The sequence below is a fragment of the Trachemys scripta genome, chromosome 2, assembly GCF_013100865.1.
Source record: "Trachemys scripta elegans isolate TJP31775 chromosome 2, CAS_Tse_1.0, whole genome shotgun sequence".
Classification (NCBI taxonomy): Eukaryota; Metazoa; Chordata; order Testudines; family Emydidae; genus Trachemys; species Trachemys scripta.
In genome coordinates this window covers 20460267-20487538 of record NC_048299.1, presented here as the reverse complement: position 1 = coordinate 20487538, position 27272 = coordinate 20460267, and the positions used below count along the sequence as shown (strand labels likewise).

Genomic DNA, 27272 nt, shown 5'->3' with positions numbered 1-27272 from the left:
GTGTTCGGTTTTGTGCAATAGAAAGTTGGCAACCGTATGTCTCCTGCATATTTTTCTATACTGGTGCTATGTGATACTTTGCTGTTTTTAAAAAGTGGCATTAATTCTGATTTGTCAAAGTGAATGGGAGTTACTGAAAGAGGGAAGATTATTTGTTTTAAAAAATACTGAGTTTTATTAGTAGTTTGCTAGTTATCTGATATGCAAGGGGTGGGAAGATTTTTACCCATTTTGCTTCTCTTTTTTTAATATATAAAGCAGGACTAATAGGTTTGTTTCAGTTTGTTTCAAACCTCAAATGTTTAAAAGAAATTATTCAGACCCCAAAAATCACGATTTGTTTAAAAATAATATGATTTTGTAAAATAATAAACTTTAGCTTCTTTTTGTTTCCCTCCTGATTTTTGAGCCTTTAAGTATCACCATCTCAAACTTTTCCTTGGAACTATGGAGGCTAAACATTTTGGATTGTTTAATATGAAGGCTGAGATTCTTCCACAAACACATGTTTCCAGGAGCTAGGACTTAAATAACCCAGAACTTGCCCCACAAAAAGACAGCTATCACAGAACTCAAGATAACATCGCAAGAGTTGACAACACTGACTTTTTTTTTAATTTAAAGAGAAGTGAAGTGAGTCTTCTTGGGGCTATTTTATATTAGAAATTAAGGTCTTGTCTGGCCCGAAAGACACTCTGACTATAGGAAAAATGAAGTAGTGAAGTGATGACATAATGAGTTTAGAGTTAAAACTGAGCTATTGGGAGTGAGAATAATTTTTAGTTAGGCTGTTTAAAATTCTGTTTTTTAAAAAAACATCTGTGTAATGTCAATGACTAATCCTTTTAATAAAGGAATCTTTTGTAAAAGATGGAACACCCCCCTTTCCATTCAATAAATATTCTCTGAGACACTGATCGGGACATGTAGGAGAATGACAGACACAGGGATGGATTTAAGCGGCAGTCCACGATTTTATTAATAAAACACTGGGGAGGGGCACTATCCACTCACCCCTGCTCTCACATACCAGGCTTTTAACTGGGTCCAGCACAGGGTTAAAGGGCTCCCACCATATAACCAATAATGCAGGATCAACCCTCCTTGGCTCATCCTTAGGACTCAGCTCACTTCTGAATCCCCTTGTCCTCCCATCTGCATGGGGAGTAAAAGGACCTCAGTCTGCTAAGACTGCAGGTCTCCCCTTCTCCTCTAGACCGAAGGACCACCAACAAAGATCTCATTTACCTCTGGAGCTGGCCCTTTTAGCCTTTCTCTTCACTGGCCACTGGAAGTACCAGCCATTAGCTTGGTTGCACTCCCACCCACGCTGCTGAGTATCTGTTAACAGCTGGATCCAGCCATGAAGGTCATCCGACAGGTAGACTCCATCATCCCTCAACAGCTCAGGCCTAGTGTTAGGGTTGCTAGGTGTCTGGTTTTCAACCAGACTGGCCGGTCGAAAAGGGACCCTGGCGGCTCCGGTCAGCACCGCTGACCGGGCCGGTAAAAGTCCGGTTGGTGGGGCTGGCAGGTTCTGTACCCGGTTCTGCGCGGCTCCCCAGAAGTGGCGACATGTCACTTGGCTCATAGGCAGAGGGACAGCCATGGGGTCTCAGTGTGCTGCTCCTGCCCTGAGCACCGGCTCCGTAGCTCCTATTGGCCAGCCAATGGGAGCTGCAGGGGCAGCGCTGGTGGGCAGAGGCAGTGAACATGCACTGTGCAGAGCCGCCTGGCTACGCCTGTGCCTAGGAACCAGAGTAACATGTCACTGCTTCTGGGGAATCCTCCGAGGTAAGGGCCACCTGGAGCCCACACCCCTTCCTGCACCCCAACCTCCTGCCCCAGCCCCGAGCCCACTCCCACACCCAAACTCCTCCTGGAGCCTGCACCCCAGGCCTGAGCCCCCTCCTGCACCCCAAACCATTAATCTCCAGTCTCACTCAAGAGCCTGCACCCCCAGCCAGAGCTCTCATCTCCTCCTGCATCCCAATCCCCTGCCTGAGCCCAGAGCCCGCTCCTGCACCCAAACTCCCTCCTGGAGCCCGCACCCTGCATTCCCTCCCACTCCCCAGCACCCTGCCCCAGTTCTGATCCTCCTCCTACACCCTAAGCCTCATCATCCCCGGTCCCACCCCAGAGCCCACAACCCTAGCCCGCAACCAAGCCCCATCATCCCCAGTCCCACCCCAGAGCCCCCAACCCCCTCCTGCACCCCTGTCCCAGCCCTGAGCCCCCTCCCAGACTCAAACTCCCTGCTGGAGCCTGCACCCCACACACACCCTGCACCCCAACCCCCTGCCTCAGCCCAGAGACCCCTCCCATACTCTGAACCACTCGGCTCCACCTCCCAGCCTGGAGCCCCCTCCTGCACCCCAAACCACTCATTCCCAGCCCCACATCAACCCTGTGCACCCCTGCCCCAGCCCACACCTTGAACCCCTCATTTCTGGCCCCACCCTGGAACCCACACCCAAACCCCCTGCCCCAACCTGGTAAAAATGAGTGAGTGAGGGTGGGGAGAGCCAGCGACAGAGGGAGGGGGGATGGAGTGAGCAGGGGTGGGGCCTTGGAAAAGGGGCGGGGCAGGGCAAGGGTGTTCGGTTTTGTGCAATTAGAAAGCTGGCAACCCTATCTAGAGTATTGGATGTCCTTGTGGATGATCACTGAGCCACCTGGTTCCAAAATTATCCCGGTAAACCCACTTTTCACATTCTTCTGGGCTCTGGAGTTCTTGAAAATCCTAGGAAGAATTTAAGTAGGTGGAGGTGACCATGAGAGTCAGTCCACCTGCTCTTTCTGCAGTCTGGCCAATGAGAGCCAGAGGCCCGAGAATGAGAGGGAACCTGGCCCCTGCCTCACCAAGCATGCATTCTTGCCCCTCCCTTCTGGACAGTGTCACATCTGCTGATCTAATCAACAGTCTTTCCCACTGAGATGGAGGGCAGGCAATCAGGAGACCCTTCAGGAAAACCAGGGAAGACCATACAGTTCTTGACATTCTTTGTATTTGTGACATTAAAAAAAAAAAGGCAGAAAAACAAACAAACAAAACCCCACCCCCAACAACCTCCACAATACGTTTTGTGCCTTCTTTATACATAATAAAGAAGTGGGGGGGAGAAGCACAGTGATATTTTTCTGTCTTTTGCAGGTCATATTTTAAAAATCTTACAAGTAGCTTGCTGCAAATATAATTAACTTCTATTTATGTACCCTGACTGCTTTGAATTGTAATGATTTGAAGATGTGTGTTCTTTCAGATATAATTTTAGTCCTATTTTATCCTTCTCACCTGTAAAGAATCAGCTGTCCAGTGGAAAATACCAATACTGTGAAACACTGGGAGCAGAGAGTCTGCTCCAAAGCTGCTTGCCATTACTATCTAGCTATGCACTAAAATAGCAACAGAGATAAAGGTATAAATAGAGATATTCCATAAGCTACTAGGGAGCAGGTGACTAAAATATTCTGGTGGAAATGGAACTGGTAGCACCTCTGAGGTCCTATCTACATAACAAATGCACCCGACCCTGGTGTCCTGATTTTCAATTTGTAGTGTAGACAGACTGTTAACAGTGTTTTTTAAATGGCTCTGTCTATGGGATCTTGACAAAGTTCCATATATCCTGCAAATTGGAACTATGTTGTGTTTTGGTCTAAGGACAATGGCAATGTAACCAGGTGCCTTGACTAGGTGCATTAACTGGATATACTTACAAACACATACTACTTAAATTCTGGGACCTGCCATGAAGCCCACACTGTGCTTCTTCATGGAGAGCCACCAAAACCTAAAAGCAAGAGTAGTTTACTAATAATGTTTTATATGTGTATATGCTAATTTTCATGCCAAACCACTTAATGCATTTCAGTAGCACAGTATATAATTTATCAACGAACAGTACTGAGAGCCAGGTTTTGGAAAATTTGGCCAAGGACACTGGAGCAAACACGTACTCCTACAAAAATTGCTGTGTCATCTTTAACCTCTACACAGACCTGATATGATCTTGGGTTTTAAGGTCTCACTCATCTAGAGGATGAATTGTATGTTACTGTATTTAGGTTGGAAGGATGAAGAGCTGATTTAATACTGCTGGTTTTTGAACTGGCGGTTTCCAGGGATTCTTGGTGTTCCAAACCTGAGTTTTAGACTTTGTAGTAATCCACTCTGGTTGGCTCCTGTTATCTATACACAAAACAATAGGAATAAGATTTACAAAACTACAGACAAATTATTACACTGTGAGTATGTGTACTGATTAAATTGAAAGTTGTGTGAATGTGTTTTTTCTGCTCTCCAAACCTCCCGCCAACAGCTAAAGAGAGATTGAATTGATAGGAGAAACCTCTTAGCTGTAATGTTCCTGATAATTTATTGAATTGGGTTCCCAGTTAAGTGTTCTATGCCAGCGCACGTTTTGTCCACAGAAGAGTAACAGTATAACTCATACTCTGTAAACTCAAATTATTTTCCAAGTGTCCTTTAATTAAATGTGTTCCAGGCATCTGCTCAAAAGCTAGGGACTCTTCAAAAAGAAAATTAAACTGCAGACACAGCAGCTATGCTTTGTACCTTGACCCTACCATATATTTCAACTACCTTTAAGGAGAGAGAAGCCAGCTTTTGACAAAGATTAGGACACTGGTGTGAATTCACTAGCTCAGCTTCATTCACAAGAAAGTGAAATGAAGAGAGGTGGCTGAGTACTGTGTGCTTGCAATTGCACGTTTTTTCATAGTATCCGAATACTTCCATGTTTGTTTCTCTGACATAATTTGCTATAAGACAATTTTATAGCTGAAAGCTTTAAAATGTTCCCCTTGAATTCTTGTGTTAGCCTGAAAATGTACTTGCAATATAATTAAAAAGAGGGAGGCACTGTAAAATTCCCACTTTAATTGTTTGGGATTTTTTTTTATTCTTGTTCCTCTGCTGTTGCTGCCTTTATGTAAAGATCACAAAATATTTGCATAAAGGGACTATCTTATAACTAAATGTTTGCTTTGCATTTATAATCACTATAATTTAAATCTACACGTTGTGTATACACATTGTTCTTCTCTGTCTGCAGACAGAGCATTAAATTCCAGACCTGCCAACACTACAATATTAGATTTGCAAGATATTGGTAAAATGGGGAGTCTCTTACTATAAAAATTCCTGTTTAGTGTTTTGGTTCAGGTCAGATCCTTTATGAAAAAAATAAACTTCTTATTGAACAATGTCAGTTCATTAAAATTACTTGGGAAGGCACACACATGAATTGCCAGGCTGACTCTAAACCACATTAAATATTGTGTCCCATGTGACTATACAAATATGTTTACCTCATTCCTTTGCCAAGCTTCCAGCCTGGCTGGGGAGCAGGGTCTCGGGGGAGGGGGGGCGAGAGGAGGGGCAGGAGGTGGCGAAAAGTAGACGGGCTATGCCCCTTTGGGACCCCCCCGTTCCAGCGTCCCTGCTATGGGATATTCTGCGGTGGGTCTCTCTCAGTCTCTCTTGATGATTCCAATTATACAATTGTACTTTGTATAAATAATTAAGTATGAATTGAGCAGAGAGAGTGAGAGTGACTGTATAGTCCAGAGGTTAAGGCACTTTCCTCACTTCCACCAGGGGCAAAAATCTCTCCCAATCTCCTCCCTGGCCTCTCAGAACTTCAGATACTGTTCAAATGCCTTCTCCTTATTATAGAATTAGAAGAAACCACCAGGTCATCTAGTCCAGTGGTTCTCAACCTTTCCAAACTACTGTACCCCTTTTCAGAATTCTGATTTGTCTTGTGTACCCCAAGTTTCACCTCACTTAAAAAGTGCTTGCTTACAAAATCAGTCATAAAAATACAAAAGAATCACAGCACATTATTATGGAAATATCGCTTACTTTCTCATTTTTATGATATAATTATAAAATAAATCAATTGGAATATAAATATTGTTCTTGCATTTCAGTGTAGAGTATATAGAACAGTATAAACGAGTCGTATGAAATTTTAGGATGAACTGACTTCGCTAGTGCTTTTTATGTAGCTTCTTGTAAATCTAGGCAAATATCTAGATGAGTTTATGTACCCCCTGGTTGAGAACTACTGATCTAGTCTAACACCCTGCCAAGATGCAGGATTTGTTGTTTCTAAATCATCCAAGACAGATGATCAGAGAAGTCACAGAAAGGAATTGAACTGGGATCTCTCACATCCCTGGGGAATTACCTAACCATTGAGCTAAAGGATAACCACCCACCTCACTATTTGGTGTGGAGATAGTCAGAGCACTGCAGTTCCTGGGTCCCTTTGTGGGTCCAGGCCTAGATTTCCCATATTGGCAAGCAGAAGGGGGAGCACAGAAGAAGGACTAGAGGGGTGGGAGATGAATGCAAGGAGAATGGGAAGAATGAGCAGAATAGTAGATGGTGATGATGTGAGCAGAGATGTAGGAAGCTGAGTAAGAAGAGCTTATTTGGCTTTTTACACTGATAGGCTGTGCCAGTATAGACAGAAGGTAAATAAAGTGCACCTGTTCATTTATTGACTGATTTATTTATTTTTGGAGGCAAGAGTTTCATGTTTGCTGTATGGAACATTTGTTTGGAAGATACCTTTCTTGGAGGGCGGGTAAAGGGAACGAAACATAAATGGTGCAGATTTCAGCCTCCAACTTAACTATAGCTGTGGATGGTAACAGTGTGCACCTTCACTTGTTCTCAGAAATGAATTGCGATCTGCTAGTGAGCCATGACCCCATGAAGCTCCAATGTGCTGTACATAATGTGCACTGTACCCACTTCACAAATTGTCACTGCAGTACAGTCACACTGGCTGCAATTCCCTCTCATTGGAGAAGAATGGAATAAGAGATGGCTGCATGCCTAAAACAAGCTTTTTCTTTATTTTGAATTTAAAAAAAAAAACCCTTTTAGTTGCCCTTGAATAGTCTTTCAATTACGATCAAGCGGTTTTAGATAAGTCATTCAAATTTACAGTACGATTACAACAAAGGTAGGTCTTGGAGAAAAATCTATCACTTTATCAGAGGTGTCTGTTTAAGAAGTCAAGAAAAGAACGAGCAGGAACACTGTGAAAGCAAACCAGGAACAGAGCGATTGACGTCACCGGGAGGCTGGGAGTCTCCTTGTCCATCTACAGCTCACCCTCTCCAGGAGGTTAATTAGAATTCTTTGGAAATGTCCCAGAGATGCTTTCATTCCACTTTTTGTCACATCAGTTCTTGCAGAGTAGAAATAAAAAGCTCAAGCAGTCCACAGTGCAGTGACTGGCAAGGAGGTTTTGCATATTTCCTGTTGTGATCATTCTGCTTTATTTGAACAGGAGTAGGAGTGGCACTGACTTTGCTGTTTAAATAGTAATTAAAAAAAAGTCTGCAGGAAAATGCCTCTGTGCTTTGTGCTGAAACCTTCCTGACATCTTTATTCAGCTGTTGCATGGCCTGGGGAATATTTTTTACATATCTTTTCCTTTTCTCTCATATTCAAAAGACATCCTTAACCTAATATCTTTATTCAGCTGTTGTATAGCTTATTAGCTATATTACAGTAACACCTAGAAACCCCAGTGCTGATCAGGGCTCCATTGTACCAGGTATCTACAAACACACAAGACCCAAAGTGCTTACAGTCTAAATAGACAAGACAGACAGGGAAGAAACAGAAAGGTGGGGTGGCTTGTGCAAGGTCACATTAAACGCTAGATCTAGGCATAGAACATAGGCTTTGCCCATTAGACCACACTTGCTGGTAGAGAGGAGAGAGTTCTCTTCACTACTCTGAGACTGGAGGCTTGCAACTGGTTTCGTTTTCCCCAGATCTTTCCTGTGTTCCCCAAGATGTGTGAAGTTAATTTTTCACACCCATGATGTGAAGACTGTTGTTTTCAGTGGGAGAAATTCAAATGATAAAACTGATAGATGTATTAAAGGGTTGTGGGTTTTTTTTTCACATGTAGATCTTAGAATTACTATTAGACAGTAACTGCTCTTGGTTACTCTTCATGGTGAAAGGCTCTATTGGTCAATGATTGAAGCCATCCAAGCCCTGTACTTTTTTCTTATTAAACTGAAATTTTCCGAAGGGCAAACTTTCCTTCGGTGGTTTAGAAAAAAGATTTAAAAGCTGGGTGAACTTCTAAAATGTAGGAGGTTTATTCTTTTTTACAGAGAGAGTTTTTATCTTTTGTTTACATTTTTGGAAGACACTAGAACTCGATTTCTCCTACGACTCAGCATGCATCAGTTTTTTACACTTCTAAATTATCTCTAATTTTCTTGGCTTCTTCCCCAATTGCTTTAATCTCCAGTCTTTTTCTTAACTACCGCTCTGATATGTGCTTCTGTGGTGCCTGCCTTCCAGCTGTTAGTCTGTTGAAGGAACATCAGTCACTTGGTGTTCACAGGGCTGGAGTTCAACTTGAATGAGTCAGTGTGCTGTATCCTGGGAAACTTGGGCTCTGACTCTGATTTCAGATACATCAGTGTAAAGCGGGAGTAGCTCCCTGTACTGAGGAGACCTGGGGCCTGGCTCCAAGTTACAACTGGTGGAGATCTGAATCAGACCCATTCACTCAGAGAATCGAAATCTTATATATATGTATACAGTGGAGTTTCGTCCATTTACCCGGGCAGTGAATTTGGAGCAGAATCTGGAACGGATTTAGAAACTATCTGCGATGGGCTTAATTTTGCATCAGCATGGTACAGTATTGTCCCAAGTCTTTCACTATATCTCACTCAGACAAAAAATGCAATTTAAATCATTATACACACACACACACACACACACACACACACACACACACACACACACTAATTCCATCATAAATCAAACAAAATGCATGATGGTGAATATTGATTATCTGTAAAGAGATACTTCAATCATATTGAATTAGAACAACTGAATTCTCTGTAGCTTTTTTTAAAATATAAAGTACACAAATATTTACCAAGTTCTTTCATTTTTCTGTGGCAAGGCAAAAGGTTTATTCCTCCTCACAGGGCACTGTTAGCATTGGCATACTCCCATATCCTTATTTGACCCGTTTCCTGGTATCTCAATCCCATATTGTTGTTGATAATATTTTCAGGTTCAGATAAATAGACACATTTTAGTAGAGTAATGCATTGGGTTACCTGCCTAATACCAGTCCTTTCCCTCAAGAACTTTGACTTTCATTGCTCTTCTCCTATATCCTTCGTGCACCATACATGTCTCCACTCTCATAAGCCTTTGACTGGGACCACACCAAGCTGCCTTTTCTTCACTTTAAGCTCTTGTGTAAATATTACAAGATTTCACATGTACATAATGCTTTCCTTTTCTTTTCAATAATATATCTAAGTCTAAGTGAGTGTGGCACTATATATAATAGTATCAAAAGGATACAAAATCATCTGACAGGATGACTATGAGTCGGCAATGTGACGTGGCCGTGAAAAAAGCTAATGCGATCTTGGGATGCATTAGGCGAGGTATTTCTAGTAGGGATAAGGAGGTGCTAGTTCCGTTATACAAGACACTGGTGAGACCTCATTTGGAGTACTGTGTGCAGTTCTGGTCTCCCATGTTTAAAAAGGATGAAATCAAACTGGAACGGGTACAAAGAAGGGCCACTAGGATGATCCGAGGAATGGAAAATCTGTCGTATGAAAGGAGACTCAAGGAGCTCGGTTTGTTTACCTTAACCAAAAGAAGGCTGAGGGGGGATATGATTGCTCTCTTTAAATATATCAGAGGGATAAATACCAGGGAGGGAGAGGAATTATTTCAGCTCAATACTAATGTGGACACGAGAACAAATGGATATAAACTGGCCGTCGGGAAGTTTAGGCTTCAAATTAGACGAAGGTTTCTAACCATCAGAGGGGTGAAGTTTTGGAACAGCCTTCCGAGGGAAACAGTGGGGGCGAAAGACCTCTCTGGCTTTAAGATTAAGCTTGATAAGTTTATGGAGGGGATGGTTTGATGGGATAAAGTGATTTTAGTCAATAGGTCAATAACGTGCCATCGCTGGTAATTAGTAACAATGGTCAATGATGGGATATTAAAAGTTACTACAGAGAACTTTTTCCAGAGGTCTGGCTAGAGAATTTTGCCCGCATGCTCGGGGTTCAGCTGATCGCCATATTTGGGGTCGGGAAGGAATTTTCCTCCAGGATAGATTGTCAGAGGCCCTGGAGGTTTTTCGCCTTCCTCCGCAGCATGGGGCAGGGGTCACTTGCTGGAGGATTCTCAGCGATTTGAAGTCTTTAAACCATGATTTGGGGACTTCAACAGCTGAGTCAAGGGAGAGAATTCTTTCAGGAGTGGGTGGGTCAGCTTTTGTGGCCCGCATCATGCGGGAGGTCAGACTAGATGATCATAATGGTCCCTTCTGACCTTAGAGTCTATGAGTCTATGAGACAGGTACAAAGCTGCTTTTTAAAATGCGCTTGGTAAATATTAACTATATTTGAATTAAAATTAGTGGACCTATAAATCTGGATGTTCTGAAATTGTTTTTGTCTCTTGGGGCTCTAGTTGGTCCCTACTTCTCTCCTGGAATATTCAGCTGTGAAATATAGCTCTCAGAGCTTGCCATTCATTCTGCTGACCTATTTCTAGTCTTGTCAACCACTTTCCTGAAACAAACACACATTTGATGACTTGCTCTGGCCTATCCTTCATCCCGTCATTCCCCACTAAGGGCTAAGATATATTTTTGACTCTCACAAATTTATTTGAAATTTTAGCCTGGCAGGATCAACTGTGCAACAGAGATAAATAAATCAAACAATATTCCACCTGGAGAGAGGAAGGGAGAAAGATGGAGACATATGTCAGATGCTAGTCCCATCACTTACTCATTTCTGGAAGGTGCCCAGGTACCTCGGTGAAGGATGTAGTGTATTCTAATCTATTTGGGATCTTATAATAGCCACTAAACTCCAAAAAGGTCATCTTTCAAAATTTGCTTCTTGCAAATCGCTCTCTAAAGACTTCACAAACTGAAACTGAGACAAGGTGCTCCAACCTCAAACATCATAAGTAAATTACTTTCCGTTGGAGGTGGTGGGAAATAACTGCACACTGATTGTTTGTACTTACATTGAATTTACATCTTTTAAGCATTTTGCAAAGATTAACTAATTAAGATTGTCTATGACAAAATGAAAATGGAGTTTTGGCAATCTATAGAGGAAACTCCATAAACTGTATCTCTTCTTGATCCTTATTGACCTAGTAATAATGGGAGTTTTTCCAGTGCATAAGGGGCAACTTTAATAATAATTAATGTAGCAACTGTCTATTAATTATTTAGAATAAAATTTTCAATAAATTGAGATTTAGATTCCTATGTGTCTAAGTCACTTTTGACAATGGGATTTAGGCTCTTAAGAACCCCATTTTTCAAACTTGGCCACCCCAGAGCAGTTTTTCTTAAATTCCTTTGCCCAGGGATTCCTTACTTCTTTTACCCAAATTGTTCAAACCACGACAATGGAAAATAAATACTTTTTTCATTCCAGCACACTATGAACTTTGTAAAACAAGGCCTAAATGTTGCATCCCAGTACATTTTTCATGTTTGTGTATGAGAGAATCTAGTGCTCATGGAAAGTTTTAGACTGACAGCCATCAAGTCTGCAGTATTCTTTCCACTGAATAAGTATGGAGTTGGCAGTAACAGCAAAAGTTTCTCAAACTCTCCCATTGATGTGTTTAAACATTTAATTGGAAAAATCTCTCTAGACGTGAGAGGGTTCACTTTGTTTGGCTATCTTCTCCAACCCTTGACTTCTTTGCTGAGAGTGTAAAAAAAGATGTCAGTTGGAAGTGGTGATTTATGTGATGTAGACATTTTTCTACTGGGAACTAAACTGAGTTCACCAAACTCATTTAACAAACAACACTAGACAGCAATGAGGTGGTATTTACTGAAACTTGTTAACTTGGCCTGGATTTGGACCAGTGACCTGGAGATGAAAGTCTATAGATCACTTTAACACTCCGATTAACTCTTCTAGTTTTAAAAGAAATGAACCATATAGTCTAGACTGCAGTACTACTGATCTTTTCTTTCCTTACCAATAAGACCACTAATATATAAAGATCTTTCTTTAGGTGCTGGGTTGCTTTAGTGAAATTAAATCACCTTTTCACTCCCGCTGTCGTGGTCAATAGATGTGGGTTAAAGGCACAGATTTCTAGACTATTTTCAATAATTCTAAACTGATTCTAATTATTAATTGTTTTAGTCTTATACTTTTAAGGTGATCTCAGTGATCCTCAATGACAGACTGTTCTACAGTGATTTTATTTAAAGGAAGGGTTGAGTCCGGCCTCTTAGTGGTCAGTCTAATAGGCAGAATGTTATCAGAACTGCGCCTCTCTTCTTTCTCTCGAAGAAGACTCCTTACTTGCCATCCACTTGCTGAAAGCATGTGAGCTATTGGTGTCCTCCACCAAAAAAAAAAAAGCTTGGCTAAAGCAGCATTAAAATGGCCTTTAGTTTTGGTTGGGGGGAAAAAAACCCTAAAGTATATTAATATGTATTATCACATGCAACAAAAACCACCCAGAGGCATACATTTACCCACAAAATACCATCTGCCTTTTGAAATCCGGGCAAATGTAAATGGTGTGGCTGGAGCTCTGCTGGTGATGACCATTCCACACCTTCTTGCCTCATGAGCTGTTATTACTGCTGACATCCTCAATTATTGTTAATAGTGACCTTTTCTCAGTGCTCTCCAGCAGGAAGGCACAACATTGGTGTAATCACCATTGTATTAATATACTAATAATCAAATACGTGTAATAATATTGTCACCAAATAGGTATTCCTTTGATTATTTAATTCTAAAGGGGGTTCAGTACTAACCCCACTCAAGGGACTGAGATAGCAATTTTTCATACAAGCTGAAAATAAGCAGTGACAGCCTGTTAGCTCAGCAAGTAGCCCCCTCACATATTTATCTATCTGTGTATCATGGGTATTTATAGTGCTTCTATCAGCACAGGTTGGAGGGAGAGTAATATTGAAAGAGAAAGCAATTAAGTTACTAATACATATTGTGATTGAGGTGTCAAGGTGCAGCCATTGACTTAAGTTTTAATACTCACATTTTTCTCTTTTAAATGAAAAACATTTTTTCCATAGTGGATTCCTCTAGCTTGGATCATATTTCGATATATATATTTCAATGCCTACTGGTCTCAATCAGCGATCCAGGCCCCATTGTGCTAGGCATTGTACACACATGGAATAAAAAAGACTGTTTCTGACCCAAAGAATTTACAGTCTTAGCATATGACAACAGGCAACAGTAAACAATAAAACAACCATTTGGGGTGGAGGGAAGAGGAAAAGATCTGGGTTTAGTAGTGATCTGTGCGACGTTGCAGTGATCACTCATGCTTTCCACCTTCTGACATGCCTGGATGCCATGGTGAGGAACACTGTAGAAAGTGCTCTGCGGGATGTCATCAAGAAGCGAATCGCCAGGACCCCCTCCAACCAAGATGTTGCCACCTACCTAAGTGGCTTGCTGGAAGGCAAATTTGGAAGAGACGGGGAGACTTTGCTTCGCTCTGGACTCATGCCCGCAATGCTACGCGACAGCTGGAGAAACCTATTGGCTGCCACTGGACGTGGTGCGAGGAATGCCAGGGAATGGGAGTCCTGGTGCCACAGGTGAAGAACACTGACCACACAATCCTCATTCTGAAAGCTAGAAACACACTGGAGAGGACCCTGAAGGATGCCATTTGCTGCCAGTATGTGGAAAACCTGAAGTGGAAGCCAGACCAGGGCAAAGCTTTCGAGGTGACATGCAAGTGGGACACCAGCAACTACTTCTTCCCCAGGGCAGCTTCACCCGATTTGCCGACTGGAGGTTCATCCACAGGGCCCAACTCAACTGCGTTCTGCTGAACAGAGCCATCCGCCACGGGAATCTGGACAAGTGATGTAGGAAATGCGGCTATGCCAACGAGATGCTACCCCACATCTTGTGCAGCCGCAAGCCCCATTCCAGAACCTGGCAGCTGCGACACAACGCCATCCAAGATCGCCTGGTCAGAGCCATTTCACCACCCAAAGGGAAGGTTGCCATGAACTTCACCATCCCCGAAACCAACAGCCAACTGCGACTGATCATCATCATCATCATCACGATGAAGGACCGGAAGAAAATCATCATGGTGGACATCATAGTGCCCTTCGAGAGCAGGACCCTGGCCTTCCATGATGCCCGAGCTTGAAAGGTGGAGAAATACGCCCCTCTGGCCGACACCTTGAGAGACGGGGATTACCAGGTTCAGACACGCGCTGATCATCAGAGCCTTAGGTGCATGGAACCCCAGTAACGAGTGAGTGCTGAGAGAATGCGGAATCGGTCAACGCTATGCTCGGCTGATGCAGCAACTCATGCTGTCAGACACCATCAGATGGTCGAGGGACATCTACACAGAACACATCATCAGACATCGACAATACCAGGAGGGATGAGCTGGAGTTCCGATGAGAATCGCAGTAAGAAGTAACTGAAAGACTTCCCTGATAGATTGTATTTCCTAAATGGACAACCTACTCTAATTCTCAATTAGGGAGGGAAAATCTCCACTCCTTGATATATTTTGCTTTCCACAACTAAATCTCTGTACAACTCCTCATGAGTGATGTACCCGAATACTTGGATGCTAATATCTAAACTGTATTCTTAAATGCATTCACCTAAATTTATGTTATTGCTGATTATGTACTCTATGAATCATATGACTTTTAAAAACAAACTCTGTATTTGTGGATAATCTAAGCACTATACCCAGATGTACAGACACTCTTTTCTCAACCTATGTATTACATAATTTTTTTTTGCATGAGCTTCAATAAAATTTTTAAATTTGTTTCATTCAGAGCCAGCGCTAGGCATAAGCAGACTAAGCAACTGCTTAGTGCCCTGAGCAGCCCAAGCCCCCCCAGCCCCATGAATTATTAGTATGTATTGTGTGTGCAGAGGGAGTCCCCAGAATATTCCTGCTTAGGGCCATTAATGGGCTAGAACTGGCACTGGTTTCATTAGTCTATGTCATGCATCTTTCTCTCACTCTCTCGCTATGAAGACTCTGTTAATGATATTCACTGCTATTTTTGAACTGACATGATTTTGGTTTGAGTTTAACTTGCTCTACTTTTTAGCTAGCTGTGGACTCACCTCTACAGGTTCAGAGGTGTGAAAAAGCTTGCCTCCCTCCAGTTAGAAGTGGTTGCATCCCCAAAAGCCCCAGCAGCAGGAAAGGGAGTGCCACCACTAAATGCCCGAGTACAAGAGAAGTTGAAAGGGGGCAAATTTTACCCTCCCCACAGCACCTGCCCAGAAATCTACTGGAACGAAGTGCAGGGAGGACTCCATGAGACTCCCAGCAGAAGGAAAGTGGGTGGCATACCCAGATAACTCCTTCTTCAGGAAGTGGTGTGGATGGAATTATTGTACCTCCCAGAGGATGAGGCAGTGAGGTGTGTGTGGTTAAGATGAGTGGAATAGTTACTGAGTGATGGTTGCGAGTGTCAGTAAATGCCTATGGTGTTTAAATAGCAGAGAGTGAGTGAAGGTTATGGGCAGGGAGTGATTAGAGCCTCAAGGAGTGGGAATAGAAGAAAAGACGGGGAGATATTTTAGAAAAGAGAATGAGGAAGAAATTTGACATTGGGAAGAAGAGAGAAGCACAAAGAAAAAAAGGGGGAAAAGGAAGATTATTAGCCGAGTTAATGCCAAAATTAAACCAATGAAAACAAACAATAGTAGATTTTATATGCAACTGATAGGATTTGAGCATTGTACAGAATTCAGCCACATCTCTTAATTTACATGCATATTATACTGGTAATGTGCCCAAAAACAAATCTGGTGAGCTAAGAAGAACTATACTTGACTTTTGTGCCCTGCTCAAAGCAAACTGTCCCAGCCACTTTTGCCCCTCAGTAGAGCCGTAGACTTGGTTTGTGAGTGTGTGTGTGTGTGTATGGAAGGGAGGGGGGAAATCACATGACCTGGAGTGACCAGTGAGTTCCTTCTTCAGCTGACCAGGCAGAGCTGTCTCTCATCCCACTGCTGAGTGGAGAGGGTTGCAGATTCTCACCTGTGCCAGCCCACCTCTTTAAGCCATTAATTTCCAAAGAACTTAACTCCCAATTGTTCACAAAATAAGTGATCATATTTTCAGAAGAATTTAGCATGTTGGGTGCTGAATATTGTGAAAAATCTGGATCATATTTAGGCACCTAAATGGGAGTTGAGTTCTTCTAAAAATCTGGCCCTTCATCCTTATCTTCTAATTCTTCCTTTAGGAAAACTGAAATGTACTTTATGTCCAGAGCTATTCACAGCAACTGGTAAAGATAAAAGTCTGAAATCTTGCCCTGAGGAACCTCCAGTGAGCCAAAGAAGCACATCAGACATGCCTACATTTTGTCTTCTGAGGCCCTTGCACTGTTGTTTCCATCACCAGCAGTGCTTGGAAGGAAAAGATCTTCTGGATTTTCTTTTGGAGGATACTGCTAGATGTCAGCTATATGTGAATGAGGTAGAAGTGGGTGGAATAACCTGTGTTCTCAAGAATATTAAATGACAGTTTGTACCAGCATAGTTCTTAAAAAGACGCACACACACATCAAACTTGTGATGACGTAAAGGCACTACAGACTAACAGGTTCTGGCTGGTTACATGCCACTTCAGGGGGAGTATTAAAGGAAGGGGAAGCTGGGCTTTAAGGGTAAGATGGCGTTCTCTTTTTTTCCTGGCTGGCTGAAATAGGGAAAGCCTGTGGGGAAAATATTGCCCAGTATTTCAGTTTATTTGCTATTGTGTTGAAAAGAATAAAACAATCGTTGAGGAAAGGGCTTTAAAAAGGACTAATACTTGAAGCTTCATTTCCCTTTCTTGGGTGGTGAAACCACCCACAAGCTTGAAGGACTCATAAAGGAGATACAATTAATGCAAGATTATCATAGGGTGATAAATGGGGAAAATATGCATTGTGTTCTCTTTGTGGTCTGTGCTGCTGTTGTGTCGCTTTTGTTGCTTATCAACATTTTTGATAGCATAGGTGACTTCTTAGGCTCTGTGCTCGTCATTTTCCCCATAGATGAGGTTGAAGTGATCTAGAGTCACTGATGAGCAACATATCATAGTAGTCTATGTGGCCTGCAATCTGGTTCTGTATTTCATAGATTACAAGGCCAGAAGGGACCATTGTGATAATCTAATCTGACCTCCTGTATAACACAACCATAGAATTTCCCCAAAATAATTCCTAGAGCAAATCTTTTAGAAAAACATCCAATGTTGATTTAAAAATCGTCAGTGATGGAGAATCCTGGGTAAATTTTTCCAGTGGTTAACTACCCTCACTGTTAAAAATGTATGCCTTATTTCCAGTCTGAATTTGCCTAGCTTCAACTTTCAGCCATTGAATCACATTATACTTTTTCTCTGTTAGACTGAAGAGCCCACTATCAAATATGTATTCCCATATAGGTACCGTATATACTCGTTCACAAGCCGAATTTTCTTAGTAAAAAAGGGAGGCTCCAGAGAAGAGGGTCGGCTTATGAACAGGTATAGAGAGGGAGAGGTGGGACACAGCCTCTAATCCCAACAGAGGGAGCAAGGAGAGGTGGCAGAGCCAGAAGGGAAGAGGGGGGGCCAGAATCTCTCCGCTTCTGGCCACGCTGCTCTCCCCCCAGCCTCCGAAGCAGCTGCAGCTCTGGGCCTGGCAGGGGTTACTCCCCTGACTCCCAGCTTCTCCCCCCCAAAATTTCCCCAACAGTTGCTGTCCTGGCCCATCAGGGTAAGCAGCTGGTGTGCTGGGACACATTGTTTACTTAGGTTTACCTCTGTGCCTGCGGATTCTCAAGGTAAACAAACCATCTCAGCCACCAGTGGCTTATCCTGATGGCCCATCTTATCCATCTTGGGGGGGGGTGGGGGACTGATGCTCTGCCTCACTTTGTGACCTGATCTGGTTAGAATGGATCGTTTTTGTCAGAACCCAGGAAGAGGAATGTGTTTCTCATAAAGAGATTAAAATTCACAGTCTCTGCACAGCTTGAAAAGTCCTTTCCAATACTCCTTTGCTGATTGTATCCATAGAATGACCTTGAGTATGTTGACATAATGGGGAACAAAAATATATGGGGATAAACTAGAGGAAGAGAGAGGTTGGAACCAGTGCAGTGACAGGCCCTATGGATTCTGCCCTTTAGCTAGTTGAGAAGTGAGGGTTTTCCCCTGAGCAGAGAGTGTAATCTGTATCACGGGCTTCTTTTCTTCTTGTAGAGAGTGCCAGAGAAACCAGCTGGGAGAGGAGAAGGGGATTATGCTTGGCTCAGCTGTAGTGATTGCCTCTATCAGAAGGGTTTATAAAAATGATGAATGGTTCAAATCCACAGAACAAGTGATTTTTGAGAGAGGACCACCAAACCCATCAAGTGGGGAGAATCTTGCTGTTTCTTTTCACTTGCTGAATTCTGGGTACAAGAAGCCCTTGTGCATGCGTGATTTGGTCTGGTCCTCTGAACTTCACAATGTGAGTTGTACTTCCTTTAATCAGCTTTGATTTATCTGATCTGTCATAGGCTCATTACTTGTGCACATAAACTCTTTTGGCACTCACTATTGTAAATCACTGAGAAATTAACTCTTTTTATGTTACTAATACACAAAGTCTTTATATTGTGTTAGTTCAGGTTGCTGTACACGTAGCATACCTATCACAAAATCTTAAAAGAAAGGACTGAAAAATTATTTCTTCACACAACGCACAGTCAACCTGTGGAACTCTTTTCCAGAGGATGACGTGACTATAAGGATTCAAAAGAGAGAGAGGTCCATCAATGGCTATTAGCCAGGATGGGCAGGGATAGTGTCCCTAGCCTCTGTTTGCCAGAAGCTGGGAATGGGCGACAGGGGATGGATCATTTGATGATTACCTGTTCTGTTCATTTCCTCTGAAGCACTTGGCATTAGCTACTGTCAGAAAAGAGGATACTGGGCTAGATGGACCTTTGGTCTGACCCAGTGTGGCCGTTCTTATGTTCTTATATCATCCAAAAATGAACACCTATCTATCCACGTATTTATATGGCCCTTATTGCTGTTGTGTCAGAGCACTTCACAATCATTAATGGCTTGTAGCCTTACAAATGCTGCGGTGACATAGGGAATTAACATAATAAGGCGCAGGAACAAACCATCCCAATGTGCAGAAAGAATAGCAAATATGGCAGGTGACCAGCTTGGCTTAATAGTGAAATCTTCGGTGAGCTTAAACACAAAAAGGAACCTTAGAGGAAGTGGAAACTTGGACAGATGACTAGGGAGGAGTATAAAAATATTGCTCGAGCACATAGGGGTGAAAGCACAATTGGAGTTGCAGCTAGCAAGGGATGTGAAGGGTAACAAGAAGGGTTTCTATAGGTATGTTGGCAACAAGAAGATGGTTACGGAAAGTGTAGGACCGTTACTGAATGGGGGAGGCAACCTAGTGACAGATGATGTGGAAAAAGCTGAAGTACTCAATGCTTTTTTTGCCTCGGACTTGACATACAAGGTCGGCTCCCAGACTGCTGCACTGGGAAGCACAGTATGGGGAGAAGGTGAGCAGCCCTCAGCGGTGAAAGAACAGGGTAAGGACTATTTAGAAAAGCTGGACATTCACAAGTCCATGGGACTGGATAGAATGCATCCGAGAGTGCTGAGGGAGTTGGCTGATGTTATTGCAGAGCCATTGGCCGTTATCTTTGAAAATTGTGGCGATCAGGGGAGGTCCCGAATGATTGGAAAAAGGCAAATACAGTGCCCATCTTTTAAAAAGGGAAGGAGGAGAATCCGGGGAACTACAGACCGATTAGCCTCACTTCAGTCCCTGGAAAAATCATGGAGTAGGTCCTCAAGGAATACATTTTGAAGCACTTGGAGGAGAGGAAGGTGATCAGGAACAGTCAGCATGGATTCACCAAGGGCAAGTCGTGCCTGATCAACCTGATTGCCTTCTATGATGAGATAACTGGCTCTGTGGATATGGGGAAAGTGGTGGACGTAATATACCTTGACTTTAGCAAAGCTTTTGATATGGTCTCACACAGTATTCTTGCCAGAAAGTTAAAGTATGGATTGGATGAATGGACTATAAGGTGGATAGAAAGCTGGCTAGATCATCGGGCTCAACAGATAGTGATCAACAGCTCAATGTCTAGTTGGCAGCTGGTATCAAGTGGAGTGCCCCACGGGTCAATCCTGGTGCCAGTTTTGTTCAACATCTTCATTTATGATTCATTTGTGAGGGATGGATTGCACCCTCAGCAAGTTCAGGGATGACACAAAGCTGGGGGGGGAGGTAGATATACTGGAGAGTAGGGATAGGGTCCAGAGTGAACTACACAAATTGGGAGGATTAGGCCAAAAGAAATCTGATGAGGTTCAACAAGGACAAGTGCAGAGTCCTGCACTTAGGACGGAAGAATCCCATGCACTGCTACAGGCTGGGGACCGACTGGGTAAGTGACAGTTCTGCAGAAAAGGACCTGGGGATTACAGTGGATGAGAAGCTGGATATGAGTCAACAGTGTGCCCTCGTTGCCAAGAAGGCTAACGGCATATTGGGCTGCATTAGTAGGAGAATTGCAAGCAGATCGAGGGAAGTGATTATTCCCCTCTATTCGACACTGGTGAGGCCACATCTGGAATATTGCATCCAGTTTTGGGATGTGAACAAATTGGAAAGAGTGCAGCAGAGGGCAATGAAAATGATTGGTGGCTGGGGCACATGACTTATGGGGAGAGGCTGAGGGAACTGGGTTTATTTAGTCTGCAGAAGAGAAGAGTGAGGGGGGATTTGATAGCAGCCTTCAACTACCTGAAGGGGGGTTCTAAAAAGGATGGAGCTAGGCTGTTCTCAATGGTGGCAGATGACATAACAAGGAGCAATGGTCTCAAGTTGCAGTGGGGAAGATCTAGTTTGGATATTAGGAAAAACTATTTCACTGGAAGGGTGATGAAGCACTGGAATGGGTTACCTAGGGAGGTGGTGGAATCTCCATCTTTAGAGGTTTTTAGGGCCCAGCTTGACAAAGCTGTGGTTCGGATGATTTAGTTGGGGTTGGTCCTGCTTTGAGCAGGGGGTTGGACTAGATGACCTCCTGAGGTCTCTTCCAACTGTAATCTTCTATGATTCTATGAATTACTATCCTAAATGAGGCACAGTGCAGATTAAGCGACTTTCCCCAGGTCGCACAGGGAAGCCTGTAGCTAAGCTAGGAATTGAACCCTCTCCTGAGTCCCAGGATCAGTGCTCTCTCCACTAATAGACTGTCCTTCTTACCTGCTTTGCCTCCACCTGGACACATGTGCCTGAGCACTGGGGCTATATCTACACTAGAAGGAAAGGTGTACTTTTAACACATTAAGTAACAAACAATGTTAAAATCCTAGTGTAGGCAAGGCAGCTGTAGTTTAACGCACAGCGTGTACTTCAACATGCTCACCCACTAGGATTTTACCACATTAATTAACATGTTTAAAAGACCCATACTTTTTTTCTTGTGAGGACAAAGCTTATACGTGAACTCCAGATATCAGTCACAAACCTTAATTTTGCTCAGTAGGAATGACAGAAGTCCCTAATTGCCTCCCTCCATGCCTATCAGACTTCTTCATCATCTCTGTACAGTACTGGAAAATTGTACTTATGCATAGGTGGAGAAGGGCCTAGACCAGTGGTGGGCAACCTGCGGCCCGTCAGGGTAATCCGCTGGTGGGCTGCGAGACAGTTTGTTTACATTAACCGTCCGCAGGCACAGCCATCTGCAGCTCTGAGTGTCCATGGTTCGCCGTTCCCAGCCAATGGGAGCTGCAGGAAGTGGCGTGGACTGCAGGGATGTGCTGGACGCCGCTTCCCGCAGCTCCCATTGGCCTGGAACGGCAAACGGTGTCCACTGGGAGCTGTGGGTGGTCATGCCTGTGGATGGTCAATGTAAACAAACTGTCTTGCGGCCCCCCCAGAGGATTACCCTGATGGGCCATAAGCGGCCAACGGGCCACAGGTTGCCCACCACTGGCCTAGACCAAAATGGACCTTTTCAGCCAGTTCAGGAGTGGGCCTCCTTAGCCAGCTGAATAGTTTCATGGTGATCCTGGTTTTAAATTGCTTCTGTATTTCATTAGGGCTTGGGGTAATTGCATCAACTTTTCATGTTTGGCTGGAAGTTAGGTGGGAGGGGAATTGTTTTGCTGGAAAATGAAATGTATTTTTGATCCTGTAATGCATGAACTGAATGAAGTGTCTGCTGGATATAATGCCTCTTCACTCTTCGAGAGTTACTTATTACCATCATTAGTATTAGTAGGTAGATGATATTTAAAGTGAAACATTATGCTTCTTAATGTTACAGCAAATAACAACAAAAATAAATTAGCAGTTAAATTAGCATATTGACTGGCTGGGTGAAGTATGTCTAGCATTCAACTCTGGTAATGAATAATTTGAAATATCACATATCTCAAGGAGGCTTGGAGGTTTTTGTAGAGTTTTTACAGTAATCGAGGTTGGGTATGGGTTGCCCTACACTGGGTTTATTCATTTTCACTTCAAGGCATTGGCTTTCAGGGTTAATTGAATCAGATGCTTCATTCTAATCAGCATCTAATAGTCAACTGTTATTAAAAGAAAATGTAAAGCAGTATATAATCAGTTTTCCCCTGTGCTCTTTATGGAAAATAGATTGATAATGCAAAATAGATCAAGCAAAATTACAGAGTGCATTTGAGTCATACATTCACACTGATGGGGCTTTGCTGTTTCCATTTTTCACTCTTAACATGCTCACTTTGTTGATCATAATTTAGGCCTTCTCTGGGCCTTTCCACTTTTTAATAAATACTGATATGTTAGAACCTGACTCAGTGCCTCACTGCACAATCACCATTCTGTTATGAATGGATCCACTTGCTGGGTCCCACCATGCTGCCAAGTCAATAGGGTAGAGTCTAGTCACTGTTCGTAGCTCTGGGTCTATGGGGCATGTTCCAATGACTCAGATCTCTTGTCTGTCACCCTTCTTTGGGATGTGGGGTGCTGATGCCCTAGGCCCAGAAATCAATATCTGAGAATTCCTGAACACCCCACCTCACCCCAATCACTTACATACGTCCCAGAGCTCCATTTGGCTGTGGGCATTCCAGGCTTTTAGTTTAATCCCTTCAGGGATAAAGTGACAAGAAGTCAAGGACCCCTTAGCAAAGGAATTCCTTAACCAGAGAAAATTTACTCTTAGAGCACTCAAGCCCTGAGATGCACCCTCCCCTAGTCTCATCTCAACCCTTCTGAGAGTCCCAGGTTCATCATTGTTTCAGGCTGGGCAGAAACCCCTCCTGCCTCTTCTCTTCCGGAAGTCCTTCTTATGTGCAATGATGGTTGGCTCCCTGCACAGAGCAGGACTTTGCTGTTAAGTAGGCCCCTCCCCACTCATCCTCACTCCGTGTGCCCTTGTGTAGAAAATCAATTATTCCATAGGGACTGGTAGTTGAGAGACAGTTGATGGCTCTAGATTGATGAAGGGTGAAACATGTTTCCTGGGGAGAGCATCTGTCTAGAATTCATCAGAACAGGTTTGCCTTGGGCAAGTTAAGACCTGTTCAACACGTAATACGAAACGGAGTTCATAATTTGAAATAGCTGTGTACTTCTCTGTCATACTGTGCATGCAGAATCCATCCATGTATGTGTGTAAAGTGCTGTATGCATTTTCATTCCATTTCTTCAGCCTACAGGAGATACCAAATTTAGGAGCATAGCTGAACAGGTGTGTGTGTGTGTGTGTGTGTGTGTGTGTGTGTGTGTGTGTGTGTGTGTNTTGTGTGTGTGTGTGTGTGTGTGTGTGTGTGTGTGTGTGTGTGTGTGTGTGTGTGTTCATTGTTTAAGCTTTCCCTCACCAATGCTTGATATCCTTCCAAACCCTTTCCCTTTCAAGGAAGAGGCTCAGGATTTCTACACTAAGGCTTTCACTCACTCTAATTTAGAGCAGCTGACTCCAGGTATCTCCCTATGATAAAAGAAATGTAGTAATGATATCTGCACTTCCTCTGCATCTGGGGAGGCAGGTAGAGTTGGGAATAGAGGGAATTTGCTTCAATTGTTAGTCCAGGTGCTGAGGGTTAAATGCCCTGTTCTGGTGTTGACTCGCTGTGTGGCATTGGGCAAGTCAATTTAATCTCCAGGACTCCATGTGGCCATCTGTGCATCTGAGGCAATACCTGCCTCTCAGATATGTTGTGAAGCATAATGTTTGTCAAGAGATTTGAGTTCTGTGTGGAAGGCATGACCTAAGTTCAGAGTATAGTATATTTTGAGTGCATCCTGTCCTAATTCTTTATCAAGTTGTCAGGTTTGATTGTCAGGAGATGGAATAATTAGTGCACTGAAGTCCTGGACTAAGACAAACCGGGGCCCTAGGCACAGCATGATGCCTCTACAGTGAGACTCTCCACCTGCACTGTGGCCCCCACTTGGAGTGAGCGTGGTAGGGGCAGCATCGTGGAGACCCCTTTTCTCCTTCCGGGAATAGCATCAGGGGCCCTTTCTAAAGGGAAGTAACAGGGATAGTAGTAGGACTCCCACTACTGAGAGTAGTGAAGTCAGCAGTAGGGGAAGGTAGGGAAGAGTACTTACCCAGCCATCAGTATCTATCTGCATTAGTGAGTGGGCTGGGACTGCTTTGCAACCAGATACAGAGTCCTCTGGGTGTTGATGGCAGAGGCCCTCAGAACAGTGAGTTTGGGAGTTCTGAAATAAGAATTGGGCAGTTCACTTCTCTCAGAGCTATTGTTCCATGCTGTCTGCAAACTGAGGCAATGAGGCAGACACTGCTGCATTGGCACCCTCATCCCCATTGTCAAGGTTTTCTCTGCACCATAATCTTACATTTATGTTTTTAAACGACAGCTGGTAGTCTGATATAATCACATGACCAGGAGTGGGGCCATAGGCATGGCCTTATGCTGTCAATGCCTAATCCAGCCGTCCTGCATTCCACCTCTTACTGTTCCCTTACCTTCTGAAAGCAATACTTGCCTGATTACCAGCTTCAGCTTACCTCAAATAGAGTACATTGAAATTCCATGTTACACTATCCACTAGGGCTCTGTGCTGGTCTCAGCATACTCTCATTTGGGATGGCACCTAAACGGATGAGCAGAATATGAGGCTCTTCATGTTATTGGCAGGAACAAGGAAGATACAATCATTTGTAGAGCAGGGACCGGGAGAAGTGGGCCGAATGCTATTCTGGAAGTGTACATTTAGTGAGAGGAGCTTTCTGACAAGCCTGTTTCCATGTTCTTGATTTTCTGTACTGCCGCATTTAGAAACCTAAGGTCAAGCAAATGTCTGCATCTCACTGAGGATTTAATAGCCTAAGAAGTCTGTACTCTACCAATTATCCACAGTTCGAAAACTGTACTGATTTTACCTTTCCATTGTGTTTTTAGGCTGCCTGTTTGAGGATGACCTTTGCAAACCTTTTGAGATCTGCATAAATGGTAAGTCTGAGTGATGTGTTTTGTTGACCTGTCTGTCCTCTGTATAATTACAGTCAACTTAATAAGCAAAATCTAAGTTATGAGTAAAGTATTTTATATCAAACTGCTGATAAGTAGTTGGTAGGGTGAGTTAAATGGAGTTTTATTCCTCTTGGCTTTAGACAACATCATGACTAACAAAATTTCCTGGAAATAATTAGAAATAAAGTTAAGATATTTTTATTTCAATGTATCTAACTTTTAAAACTGTGACAGTCTAGCTTGAAAGTAGCAGTTCCATCAGTTGGAGTTTTACCTTTTTAGACTATAAGTGTTAAGTAATCATCAGCCTTGTTTTTTTCAAGACAAGTTCCTTTATTATCTCATAAGAAAAAGGAGGGCTTGAAAGTAATCTTTCTCCCTCTGATGAGGATGCTACCATGTTTTTCTGAATATACTGCTTCCTTGTCCTTTTGCCTGAACTAACCCTACAGCTGCATTAAGCAGCTTCCTCCTCCTCTCCCTCCTACCTTCCCTGCAGTGAAACAAGAAAACAGACACAACACTGAGTGGGTGGCTGCAGATCAAAGTCCACTAGAGTGGCAAAAGCAACCACTTTGGTCTCATTCCAGGGTTGTTAATGCGCTGTATGAAATCACTGCTCTCCTGAGGGACCAGTATCTTTACAGGGTTGCCTCTAACTATTTTTATGACTGCAAACTGGTACAATACATAGATTCATAAATATAGCTTAATTACAAAGTATAATACATAGGATTTTTGTCTTCATGAAGGAGTGGCACAAAATACAGTCAGAAGACTCCTGTTTGTTTTAAGCATTCAGGCAGAACAGTCAATACTGTTATCTTTTTAATATAGCAGTTTGTAGGCCCTGATACAGAAACAGATTTAAGTGTGGGTCTAACTTTAAGCACGAGTACTCCCATTGAAGTCAATGGGGACTGCTCATGTTCTTGAAATTAAGGTATGTGCTTAAGTACTTTGCTGAATCAGGTCCTTTAAACAAACAGTGAAGGTAGGGTTACCATATTTCAGCAAGCAAAAAAGAGGATGGGAGGAACCCCACCCTACCCCCACCCCTGCCCCTCCCACTTCCTGCCCCCCTCAGAATCCTCCCTCCCACTCCTTGTCCACTGACTGTCCCCTCCTGGGACCCCTGCCCATAACTGCCCCCTAGGACTCCACCCCCTCCCTAAGCCTCCCTGTCTCTTGTCCCCTGACTGCCCCCTCCTGAGACCCTCTCCCCATCCTAACTGGCCCCCTAGGACCCTACCCCCTACCTGTACCCTGACTGCTCCAACCCTTCTCTACACCCCCACCCCCAGACAGACCCCTGGGACTCCCACGCCCCATCCAACCACTCCCCACCCCCTGACAGCCCCCCCAGAACTCCCAACCCATCTAAACCCCTCTGCTCCCTGTCCCCTGACTGCTCCAATCCCTCTCCCCACTCCTGCCCCCTGACAGCCCCGCCCCCAGAACTCCCCCCCCGCTCCTTGTCCCCTGACTGCCCCGTCCTGGGACCCCTGCTCCTAACTGCCCTCCAGGACCCCACCCCCTACCTAAGCCTCCCTGTTCCTTGTCCCCTAACTGCCCCCTCTTAAGACCCCCCCCACCCTAACTGTCCCCCAGGACCCTACCCCCTACCTGTACCCTGACTGCCCAAAACCTTATCCAC

The 27272-nt window shown here is 43.6% G+C and overlaps 1 protein-coding gene across 1 annotated transcript in view; it reads left to right on the top strand.

The window, feature by feature from the left end:
* The window catches only part of PTPRN2 (protein tyrosine phosphatase receptor type N2), a 960120-nt gene that overhangs the window by 87295 nt on the left and 845553 nt on the right, over positions 1–27272 (top strand). The window contains exon 2 of the mRNA XM_034760012.1: positions 25544–25594. Within this exon, the coding sequence (XP_034615903.1) occupies positions 25544–25594 (51 nt within the window). The remainder of the gene's footprint in view (positions 1–25543; positions 25595–27272) is intronic.